The sequence below is a fragment of the Marmota marmota genome, unplaced genomic scaffold (genome assembly GCF_001458135.2).
Source record: "Marmota marmota marmota unplaced genomic scaffold, marMar, whole genome shotgun sequence".
Lineage (NCBI taxonomy): Eukaryota > Metazoa > Chordata > Mammalia > Rodentia > Sciuridae > Marmota > Marmota marmota.
The window spans coordinates 13,518,829-13,531,118 of NW_026000205.1; the positions used below are offsets into that span (position 1 = coordinate 13,518,829).

General features: G+C 40.9%; 2 protein-coding genes across 3 annotated transcripts in view; one reads left to right on the top strand and one right to left on the bottom strand.

Moving 5' to 3' along the window:
* Positions 1–4,246, top strand: part of Slc7a9 (solute carrier family 7 member 9) — a 28,958-nt gene extending 24,712 nt beyond the window's left edge. Inside the window, exons 13-15 of the mRNA XM_015497075.2 lie at positions 200–374; positions 2,232–2,344; positions 4,084–4,246. Coding sequence (XP_015352561.1) covers positions 200–374; positions 2,232–2,296 — 240 coding nt within the window. The 3' untranslated portion in view covers positions 2,297–2,344; positions 4,084–4,246. The remainder of the gene's footprint in view (positions 1–199; positions 375–2,231; positions 2,345–4,083) is intronic.
* Tdrd12 (tudor domain containing 12) overlaps positions 3,243–12,290 on the bottom strand; it is a 65,455-nt gene continuing 56,407 nt past the window's right edge. For both annotated transcript variants that reach the window (XM_048790985.1, XM_048790986.1), the window contains 6 exons: positions 9,564–9,673; positions 6,603–6,666; positions 6,410–6,523; positions 6,171–6,324; positions 6,017–6,086; positions 3,243–5,594 (listed from right to left, as the gene is read on the bottom strand). In XM_048790985.1, coding sequence (XP_048646942.1) covers positions 5,503–5,594; positions 6,017–6,086; positions 6,171–6,324; positions 6,410–6,523; positions 6,603–6,666; positions 9,564–9,673 — 604 coding nt within the window. In that variant the 3' untranslated portion in view covers positions 3,243–5,502. The remainder of the gene's footprint in view (positions 5,595–6,016; positions 6,087–6,170; positions 6,325–6,409; positions 6,524–6,602; positions 6,667–9,563; positions 9,674–12,290) is intronic.

Below are 12,290 nucleotides of genomic sequence, written 5' to 3' on the forward strand. Positions count from 1 at the left end.
TGTATTGTCTGTTCTAGGAACAAGAAGCCTGGAGTAGGTGAAAAGACTGGTAAAATTACATAAACATTCTTGAAACTGCAGGAAGGGTTCATAGAGTTCATTCTACTCTTTTTTTCTATGAAAAAATTGAAAATGAAAATTTTAAAAAGGAAAACAAATGTATGGGGCTTAACCACACGCCTTGCTGTCTTGTTTACAGGTACCCATTTTCATTCCCATCTTGGTGACTCTCATATCTGTGTTTTTGGTTCTGGCCCCAATCATCAGTAGGCCTGCATGGGAGTATCTCTACTGTGTGTTATTTATACTGAGTGGCCTTATATTTTACTTCCTTTTTGTCTACTACAAGTTTGGATGGGCTCAGAAAATCTCAAGTAAGTATAAACAGAAGGGCTGCTGTGCCATCAGTAAAGGGCAGAGGGACAATCTCACCTGCCTTCTTACCACCACATTTCCTTATGACAGATTCTCACCTAGATAACAGACTTCACCTCCTCGTTGGAGGATACAGGACGCTTTTCCCTCTACAATGCTCTGGGTCTACCCCTAGTCTCCTTTGTTCCTGTCAAATATTATTAACAAGTAGGAAGGAAAAGCGCCATTTTCAATTGTAAAATACACTTAAGATAAAAATTTATCATTTAAACCACTATTGAGTGACTAGTTCCATAGGGTCAAGTATATTCATGTCCTACATCTCATCTTGACAGCACCATTTTCTCCTGCCAGAGCTGTGTGGCCATCACCTAAGAGGCTCAACAGTATCCCCCCCAAATACCCCAAAAGTGATGGTAGTTAGGACAGGGAATTGGGACAAGAGCCTGAACCTTCCCATGCTGAGACCATCAGGATTCTGCATCCTGATCCTCATCTATTTTGGACAAGAGTTGTTTAAAAACTTAGCTTATGTTAGCCTCATCCAGTTCTAAAAAGAAAGCACTGTGCTAAAAAATGCCTCAAAAAAAAAAAAAAACCCTCTGAACTTACCTATTTTTTAAAAGTCTGTAACTACATTATATTCACTAGTGTTTTACCTTACCCAGCAGATTCAACTAAGAAACCCCACTTGCCTTCAAAGCCACCTCACCAGGCAATGAGGTGATCAATGGCCTATTTCTTCTCTATACTGGGAGTCCCTTTCAGACCAGAACTGGGCTCTGCACAATGAAGCTAGCAATGTCTGGTATCCAACATTCATTCACTGAGTAACTGTGATTAAAAACCTAACTCTTCCCTGCTGCTGTTCAGCCTGTCAGAACAAGAAAAAAAAATCAACCCGAGGCCCTCCTATGGTTTTTATTTATACACCTGCATAAATATAATACACACAGTATGAAAGAATAGAAGCAAGTTGGTTGGTAGGGAAGTTGATCTGGGATTCCAGATGCAAGTAACAGGGTGGAGCAGGCCTTTCTTCAGTTTGAGCAAGTGAGAGCTTCTCTCTATCTGTTTTCTCAGCTGTGGAATCTGGTACCACCACTTATATGCAAGTGGTGGTAGAACCGGAGAGACTATTTCCTGTTGGTTAGCAAAGTGAAAACAAAGCACACATAGCTATTATTTCCACTTTCCTGAAACAGCTCCCTTCACCTCCATTCTCTTCACTCCAGTCTCAACCCTAAGCTGAGAAAGACAGGCTGCAGGCAGGCCCATGAGTACAGAAAGGAAAGGAAGTCATTCAGAAAAATAGCCATTTTCTCCATGCTTCTGAAATGAACTTGGATTTGACCACACTGATGGAGAACCTAGCCAGGATGACTGGCAACCTGATGATACAAAATACAAGCTGCTTCTCAGCTGTTTCCTCCCTTAAGTATGCTTAACCAAGTTGCTCCTTCCAAAAACTAATAAGACCTTGGGTCAAGGTGGTTTAAAAAAAAAACAAACATTTTTATTTTAGACACAATGCAATCTCAGTGACTTCATATTGGTCAATGCTTGGTATTAAATACATACACAGAATTGAGTCACTCATATTTTTCCTATAGTGTAAATTAGAAGCAAAAAAATATTTACCAGGTTCCTAATTCCTTAATAGGAAATAATTTCTATACAACCAATACAGTTACCAGGAGGGTTCTCATTAACTCTGAACCCCAGGTGTCACCTGAGTGGAGGTCCTAAGAGGTGACCTATCACCACAGAGTAAGAACAGGCTCACTGCTCAGCAGTGATAGGGAGGTCTTTTAGTTATGTGTTGCTAACTGCACTTCTTGTGCTTTCTGTCCCAGAGCCTGTCACCATGTACCTTCAGATGCTGATGGAAGTCGTCCCACCAGAGAAAGAAACTGAGTAAGAAGTTCATTGCTTGTAGCCCAGTCAAGACTGTGATGAATTTATTTTTGTAAGCAATATTTGTGGTTATTTCTTCCTGATATTTTTCTTAAGGAAAAAAATATGCCCAGGTGTTTGTATAATATTATTTTTAGATATCCTTCATTCTCTGAATAGAGGTCTTGACAGAAGTGACAGGTATTTGCCAAAGTTAAAAGGAGAGAACATCGCCTAACAGAAAGATGATGACTGGGAAAGGGCTGTATAAAGACCATTACCAGGTGGGGCTGGGGAAGCCCAGTAGTAGAGCACTTGCCTACTATATGAAAGGCATTGGATTCCATCCCCAGCACTGCAAGATAAATAAAAAATAAAGGGTATTCCTTAAACTCATATGATCAATAAGGTCTATTCTGGTGATATTTTTGCTTTGACTGACATAAATTTTTTAAAAATCTCACAAATTTTTTCCTCCATTTTTCAGAAAAAATATTGCCACCCCTGTATTTAACTGTGATATACATGATATGTCTGTGCTGGGCTGAATAATGAGGCCCCCACTGCAAAGCTGACCATCCACCTAGAACACTGAAAGTCTAATGTGCTTACACGGGAGCTCTATCCAGGTCAACATCACTTGCTTCCCAACAGCCCACTAGCATCTTGGTCACCAAAAGTGTGGTGAAATAAATTTTATTTTGTACTTGGCACCCAAGGAAAATACAGTTTAAAAAACTGAAAACGTGCTGGGCGCACTGGTGCACACCTATGATCCCAGCAGCTTGGGAGGCTGAGGCAGGAGGACCACAAATTCAAAGTCGGCCTCAGCAATTTAGTGAGACCCTTCCTGGCTCAAAATAAAAGATAAAAATAAAGAGCTGGCGATGTGGCTCAGTGGTTAAGTGCCCTGGGTTCAATCCCTGGTACCAAAAAAAAGAAAAAGAAAAAAAAGAAAAGAAAAAGTAACATTTCTGTGAGGACACTGAAACTTTATTAATGATACACTACAAAGGCATTCACATCAGAACTGTGAGAGAAATCTTAGAAGCACAGATGAAAAAAAATTTCCCTTACGTTTCAGAAATCAGTACATTTTAATAGCAGTACAGAAAAACAATTATGAATCCTTTACATAGTCCGCATCCTATGTCCATTGAAATATTGTTCAGAGCTTCAAATATTAGCAACATTGAATGTCTGAAACAAGAAGTTGAGACTTAAACATACAGCCCTTCTCCCTCAATATTCCTACTGAGCTACTGGTGAACTGTGAAAAGAACTGGCACCGTGTCCTGACATAGGACCTGCCATCAACACTGGGAAGCAACCTTCTATAGCTCTAGATCCTGCCATTATTGTTCACAAAAGACTACACACAGCTAAGCACAGAGGACGGGCAGCCAGTGGGTACCCACGGGATGCTCTCTGGAGGTGCAGGCACTGCCCCAAGCCCTCCCTCAGCAGGGGCATACCTGAACCTACAGAAACTGACACTAACAAGGATGAGCACCAAAGTAGAACCTTGCCAGAAGACACCAGATCTTTTTGCTTCCTGAAGCGCCTGCCCAATGTAGCCATCTCATTCATGGGCCAATTTGATAGCTGGCAGCCAACCATGAGAGTCATAGCAGCAGCAAGGACAGGCTCCTGGAAGCTCTTCAGGCTGGACCTCATCCTCTGACTGTAGTGCAGTGGTTGGTGCCCATCACAGAATCCCTGGACAAAAAAGATGGCCTGCCCCAACAGCACTCTGGGCATGCTCTGTGGCAAGGGGAGGCTATGCAATGATCTCAGCATTTTATTTTACAGATGAGAAAAGTGAGAGCCAGAATCCTGCTCATGGGATGGCTTGATGAGAGAATTTACCTTCAGTTCAAGCAGTAGCTTAAACGGAGGATGTACATAAGCTTGGGCATCTGTGCTTCTGGTTTAAAAAAAAAAAAAAAAAAGAATAAAGTTCTTGGGGCAGTCACTCAACAGTCATGTTCTATCAATGTTTTTTCCCACTTCTTGGATAAACTGAAAAGCTGATATTGAGGGACAGGATTTAAAATTTCCCAACAGCTCACCTCCCCAACTTTTTAAAATGAACAAAGCATGCAGGGTATTCTACAACTATGCCTCCTGGCCTCCTACATCTAAGTGGCAGTGACTATACATACTCCTCCCAAGAACCTGGTAACCCTAGGTGCCACAACCTTTCAAAAGGATCAAGTCATGAAAGTTTTCAGGGCTCACTTCATCCAGGTGTTCTCATAGTTACTCCCAGATACTGCAAAGGTCCCTTTTAAGTGTCCAAAAAAGAAAACTTTGTCCCATTTGCCCTGGACTCTGCAAGTCCAAGGGGGCAATTTAGAACCAGCACTGACACATCCAGAAAGCCCTGAGTCTTCTGGTCTGCCTAAGGCAATCCCATACTGTCTTGGGGAAAAAAATCAACTTGCTTGGAAGCTATCAAGATCTGGAGAATACTGAAAGTTTTAGTACCCGTACACAGTGATGGCGAATCCTGACTAATTCAATCAAACTTGAAGGGCTCTGTTAAGCAGTTGCTGAACATGAATTTATTTGTAAAATGGAAGTCTCATATACCTAACACTGGGTTTTAAGCAATGTACCACCAAATGCCTAAATGAAAAAAGAAGTGGACTAAAGCCAGGCGTGGTTGTGCACGCCTGTAATCCCAGTGGCTCAGGAGGCTGAGGCAGGAGGATTACAAGTTTAAAGCCAGCCTCAGCAACTTAGCAAGGCCCTAAGCAACTTAGTAAGACCCTGTCTCAAAAATAAAAATTAAAAAGGGCTGGGGATGTGGCTTAGTGGTTAAGAGTCCCTGGGTTCAATCCCTAGTACCAAAAAAAAAAAAAGTACTAACTGCATATGGTGAGATTCAAATCTCAAATGTCACGGTTTGTGCTTGTTCAAATTTGTATATGTCTGGATGAGTTATTAGAGGCAGTGAAGCAGACTCCTGTACAATCTGGGTTCTGCTTCTGACTCCAGATCCTGCTTCCACCACCTTCGACAATCTCATAATTTTTAACCTATTGTTAAGTCAACTAAGAATTCTCACCAGTACCGATCCACTGCCACAAGATGACACTTAGTAATAATTTATCCTTCAGGCACAAAAAGGTTTGGCTATGACTGCTTGTTTTCTTAAAGTCCAGTCACTTAGCAATGTTTTTGTTCAAAGTCTTCCGGCCATTCTTCTGGATTTACTTCACATTCTCATTCACTCTCACTTCCGTCATCCTCCGAAGTGATGTCACTGTTTTCAACCACCTCTGCCACTTTGCAGGACAGGTTTTTAGAATTTATGACTATAAAAGTTAGATAATATATATGTTAACAATAGTCTATTTGGCAAATCTTTGTTCCCCATTATTTTGGTCAGTGCAGAAAATGTCCCTTGGGTTCTAGTTCAATCTAGCCATTTATTTGATATTTCTATTATTTTAGGTAAGAAATGAGCTGGTAAAATTTGCTCAAAAATAAATTGTTCATCTAGGTCAAATGTCATACAAGTGTTATAAGAAAAGTGTGTTTATTACCAAGAGGTGGTAAATTCTCATACCACAACATTTAGCACCAAGATCAATCACAAAGAGAAAGCCAATTTCTAAGGGCTTTATACCAAATAGCATTTGCACAAAACCCGACTCCCTAAAGTCAGCAGATATGCACCACCCACACCATGCTCAGGACCCTCATCCCTTTAGGGAATAGTTGTTTCACATCTTACTCTTGGAGAAAGGGCCGTCTTCCTCACATTCTTCTTCCCAGTGATCAAAGTCAAATGCCACATTAGGATTCTGTTCAATAAAACAGCTCACATAAGTGAACGAATATAAAACCCATGGTGTGCAGACCAGTCAGCCACAGTGCGTTCAACTCACCCTCTGTTTGAGTAAGTTACACCAGGATTCCCTTTTCTCTTTTGCAAGTGTGATTACAGGCTCCTCATTTTTAATTACACACTTGCATTCATCTTTTCTTATGTTGGCCTGTAGCTCCATATCAGCCAAGTAAAATTTGTCTCCCACCCAGGCACTAGATTTATAAAAAGAATAAAGTTAGCCTTCTAGCATGTTGGAAATTATTTCTATTTTATTTTATAAGCCATGTATAAACTTACCTGAAAATGACTCTATCTCTGAAGTATTTACATTTGTAATCTTTTACATTCCTTATTCTTATTTTCAAGATGACGACATCTTCTTTTTGGAACCACTTTACTTGTGGGTGAAAGCTAGAAGGAAAGATAAAGGCTTACCAGTATTTAGTCACCAATTAAGGGGAGCATGTGCTCTGGCAACAGGGAGACATACCTTTTCAGGTGTGGCTGTGCGCTTTTGCTAACAGAAGCAGCTCCTGTGTCTTCAGATAAAGTGTCTGTACAAAACCAAAGTCAAATTTTCCTACAGGTTATTTATATACAACACATACACAGTTATAGGTACACATACTCTTTTGCAACATACCCAACATTTAGACAAGGGATTACATAAAAGTATATATTTCATAGAAACCCAATATCCAGTTATAAAGAATAATTAGAGGGCTGGGGTTGTGGCTCAATGGTAGAGCGCTTGCCTAGCATGTGTGAGGCACTGGGTTCTATTCTCAGCACCACATATAAATAAGTTAAAACAAAAATAATGGTCCATTGACAACTAAAAAATATTTTTTAAAATAATTTTTAAAAAATTAAAGAAAGAAGACCTTAGAAGATGAAAAGATCTACCTTGCTCTTGGATAGGCAGAATTAATAAAAATGACCATACTTCCAAAAGCACTAATTTAATGCAATTCCCAATGGCATTCTTCATAGAAATAGAAAAAAACAATCATGAAATTCATCTGGAAAAATAAGAGACCCAGAATAGCTAAAGCAATCCTTAGCAGGAAGAGTGAAGCAGGTGGCATCACTATACCAGACCTTAAACTATACTACAGAGCAATAGTAAAAAAACAGCATGGTATTGGCACCAAAACAGACTGGTACATCAATGGTACAGAATAGAGGACACAGACACTAACCCACAAAATTACAATTATCTTATATTAGACAAAAGTGCCAAAAACACGCACTGGAGAAAAGATAGCCTCTTCAACAAATGGTGCTTGGAAAACTGGAAATCCATATGCAACAAAATGAAATTAAACCCCTATCTCTCACCACACACAAAACTCAACTCAAAATGGATCAAGGACTTAGGAATAAAACCAGAGACCCTGCATCTAATAGAAGAAAAAGTAGGCCCTAATCTCCATCGTGTGGAATTAGGCCCAAACTTCCTTAATAAGACTCTTGTGGCGCAAGAATTAAAATCAAGAATCAATAAATGGGATGGACTCAAACTAAAATGTCTCTTCTCAGTAAAAGAAACAATCTGTGAGGTGAATAGAGACCCTACATCTTGGGAGCAAATCTTCACACATCAGATACAGCACTAATCTCTAGGGTATATAAAGAACTCAAAAAGATAAGCACCAAAAAATCAAATAACCCAATCAATAAATGGGCCAAGGACCTGAACAGACACTTCTCAGAAGATGATATACAATCAATCAACAAATATATGAAAAAATGTTCATCATCGCTAGCAATTAGAGAAATGCAAATCAAAACTACTCTTAAGATTTCATCTCACTCCAGTCAGAAATGACAGCTATTATGAAGACAAACAACAAAAAAGTGTTGGCGAGGATGTGGGGGAAAAGGTACACTCATACACTGATGGTAGGACTGCAAATTGGTGCTGCCAATATGGAAAGCAGTATGGAGATTTCTTGGAAAATTGGGAATGGAACCACCATTAGACCCAGCTATCCCTCTCCTCAGTCTATACCCAAAGGACTTAAAAACAGCATACTATCCAAACAGAATGGCAGCTATTATGAAGACAAACAACAATAAGTGTTGGCAAGGATGTGGAGAGAAAGGCACACTCATACACTGCTGGTGGGACTGCAAACTGGTATAGCCAATATGGAAAACAGTATGGAGATTCCTTGGAAAACTTGGAATGGAACCACCATTTGACCCAGCTATCCCTCTCCTTGGTCTATACCCAAAGGACTTAAAAATGGCATACTACAGGGACACAGCCACATCAATGTTTATAGCAGCACAATTCACAATAGCTAAACTGTGGAACCAATCTAGATGCCTTTTAACAGATGAATGGATTAAAAAATGTGGCATATATACACAATGGAATATTACTCAGCAATAAAAGAGAATAAAATCATGTCATTTGCAGGTAAATAGATGCAGTTGGAGAAGATAATGCTAAGTGAAGTTAGCCAATCCCAAATAACCAAATGCTGAATGTTTTCTTTGATATAAGGAGGCTGATTCATAGTGGGATAGGAGGAGGGAGCATGGGAGGAATAGACAAACTCTAGACAGGGCAGAAGGGTTGGAGGGATAGGGAGCGGGCACGGGGTTATAAACGATGGTGGAATGTGATGATCATTACTATCCGAAGTACATATATGAAGACACAAATTGGTGTGAATATACTTTGTATACAACCAGAGATATGAAAAATTATGCTCTATATGTGTAACAGGAATTGTAATGCATTCTGCTATCATATATAAAAATCTGCATATTTGTATTTTAACAATGTAGCTAAAACTTGATGTCCTTTTTTTTCTTTTTGGCTTAATGAATATCATTTATTTCGAATGAAATCTTTATACTATATATTCCATGAAATCCCTGGTACCCATCCTCAAAAAGAATACATGTATATTAAATCTTGAAAAAAAAAAAAAAAAAAAACGAAATCAGAATGGAAGTCACTGGGGAGGGTTCTGGAAACCTTCAAAAGCAAAACCTAGGTGTGGCTAGAGGACATATACACAAGTACAAACCCTGATGAGCTGCCCATTTAGCACCTGTGTACTTCTCTGGACATCTGTTATGCCTCAAACTGTTTGAAAAAAACCACCATTGGAAGCTGAATCATCAAAAAGAGGAACAGTTAGGTATGACAGTTTGCGTTATTTTCTCTGTATTTCATCTACCAGTGGAGAGCAGTTCTAAACATTAGTGATTTCAAGTTAGCCATCTTTTTTTTTTTTAAGAGAGAGAGAGAGAGAGAGAGGGAGAGAGAGATAATTTTTTTTAATATTTATTTTTTAGTTTTTGGTGGACACATCTTTATTTTTATGTGGTGCTGAGGATCGAACCCAGCGCCCTGCACATGCCAGGCGAGCGTGTTACCGCTTGAGCCACATCCCCAGCCCCAACCATCTTTTAAATAAAAAGTACCAACCGGGCTTTAGGTTCTCCGAGTTCAACTCAGAGCCAGCTCCTTTTTCTGCATTCCTGTCCTCTTGCTGTGTGTCCTGCAGACAAGCAGCATTTTCTACTAATGGAGGTGTCCTGGATAGAAAAGGTGGAGGTTAACTCTGGAACTTCAAGAGACACTTGGGCAAAGGAAGAGAATGGCAGGCAATAAATGAATGAAGTGCTCGGTACCCTGCAGTCAGACTCACAAGGAGTTTACGATTTATTTACTGATGACAGGGCAGGGCTGGCCAGCTCTGCTCACTACTATGCCCTTACATCAAGCACACAGTGGATGACAGACATTATCAGAGAAAGGCATTCACTCATTTACTTCAACAATTTTCCTTCCAAATTCATTGGAATTTTGAGACTAGCAACATACACTGCTACCCCACTTCACACAGTACAGAAGAGCAGAAGTGAAAACAGTTTCCTTCATCCCTGCTTGTGTTTCAGACCATCTTTCCAGAGACTACACCATTTTAAATCAACTTCTAGGAATATTCTTTGCATAAAAAAGCAAATATTGCCATTTATATCTATCTGAAACGCAGAGACAGTCATATTCTTCAACATGTGGGAACCTGCTAAATCCACTGTGCTACCCCAGTTTATTTTATCTAATAACCAGCTAGGGATTATTTCATATCAGTACATTGAGGGCTGCCTTGTTCACTTAAGTTTTTAAAATTGTACTATTCTTTTGGTTCTCTGAGCAAATAGCCACATTCATGGAGGCCTACACAATAAAAAATGTCCCTTGCACCCCTCTTCCCCAGCTAGCCAGTCATAGGTGACAATGTAATTCACTTTTTGTGCGTCCTTTCAGAGATAATTCAAGCCAGAGTGAGCAGACCTGTGCAGCACAGCTACATACCCACAGATGTCTGTGAGGAGGGGGTGTCAACATGTGTCTCCAAGGTGGCCTCTGACAGACACGTGTGAACCTGGGGCATGGCATTGAGCAAATGGTGAAGGAGAGTACACCGTGCCCACCAATGCAGGTGCTCCACCCCAGGCCTCCTCTTCCTCACGTCCTGCTCCTCCCGCCCTCCTCTTCCACCATAGCACTGACCTCCTGCACTAGATCCTCCTCCACCAGGTCTGTTTCTTCATCCTCACACTCACCAAAGTCTTGATTCTCCTCAAATGCCAGCAAACCAACAGTCTTTCCCTGCTGCTTCCCTGAGCCGTGGGCTTATACTTTCAATAAACCTAAAACAGCATGTCTAAAACCAAACTTAGTATCTCTTCCTTTCCGAAGAGCTGCTCTCTGGAAAACACTGTCTGCCATGCAAACGTCCTCACAGTCACTGGGTTTCAGAATCCTGTTCTCTATATCTGCCAGTCACTATCTTACGGCTTCTCCACCTGTCAGTACCAGAATATGTCCTCCTGTTGGGGGATACCAGCCTTCTTCTCATCTAGGTAATTGCCACCCCATCCCCCATCTCCTGTGTACTGTCTTTCCTCATCCCAACATGCTGTGTCAGCTGTATTTTTAGAATCCTAAAAAAGTTTTCCTCATCCACTGACTACCTACCCAGGTACAAATGCTGAACATCATCCTGAAGTCTTCCACACCCCGGTGAACCCAGCCTTGTAAGCCTTCTCACCATCAACCTCACCATTTATTGTTACTTCAACTTGCCCCAACCTCATCCCATCCCTGTATCATTTCTCCAAGGGTTGCTTCTCCACAGCTGCTCCCTCTCTACCCATCGGAATCTCCTGCATTCTCTAAGAACTCTCTGACGTACAGTCTCCTAGGTGGGCTTCTTCTGTAAGACCTCGTGGTGCTCTGTAGCTCTCTACCCTGCCTGTGACTGCAGCAATGTTGTAATTCTATCTGCTCAATTTCAAAATCACAGTATGGAAAGGGAACTAGCAGAGGCTTTGTGCAAAACTGGGGCTTCCCATAAATGACCAAACCTCATATGTTTATTAAATCTGGATTGTAAAGGCACCTTCATTTTTAAAAGAATCTCTTGTAAGCAGGAGAAATTTCTCTCATTTCCAAAAGTGGGAAGAAACCAACTGATATTTCAATTCCATAGATACTCATAGATGGGTCTGGCTATGTTGCCTAGGTGGGCCTCACCCTGCCTCAGTCCCCCACATAACTGGGATTACAGGTGGGCACCACCATGCCTGGCTACCGTTCCTCCACATCCTTGACAACAGGACTTCCTTTCTCTTCTCTCCCTTCATGCTGGAGCTGTGGTGCTGTTGACTATGGTTTGAATTTGCACTTCCTGGCTGGCTAATAAGCTTGGGCACCTTTTCACAAAGCAACTGGACACTGTGAAGTGGCTATTCAAGTCTTTTGTCCCCTTTCCTAATAGAGGTCCACATTTTTCTTTATGATCAGGAGTTCTTGGTACAAATCATCTGGTGAACACACATGCTGTGTCCATCTTCTCCCTCTGTGGTTGCCTGTATACCCTTTCAGAGAGACTTAATGTTCACTCATGTACTGCTTATGGGTGTGTAAACTGTGCAGCCACTTTGGAAAACTGATGGACAGTGGCTCTAATTATAACTCAGCAATTCCATTCCATCGTAACTCTCTCTCAGTGCACCAAAAGATATGCAGGAGACACCACTGCCTGAAGTACCCCCCAAGTGGAAGGTCTCAGGCAACAGCAGAATGGGCAAAACAAATCATGGTCCATTCATACAAAGGGACATGATGTAGCAATGAATGCTC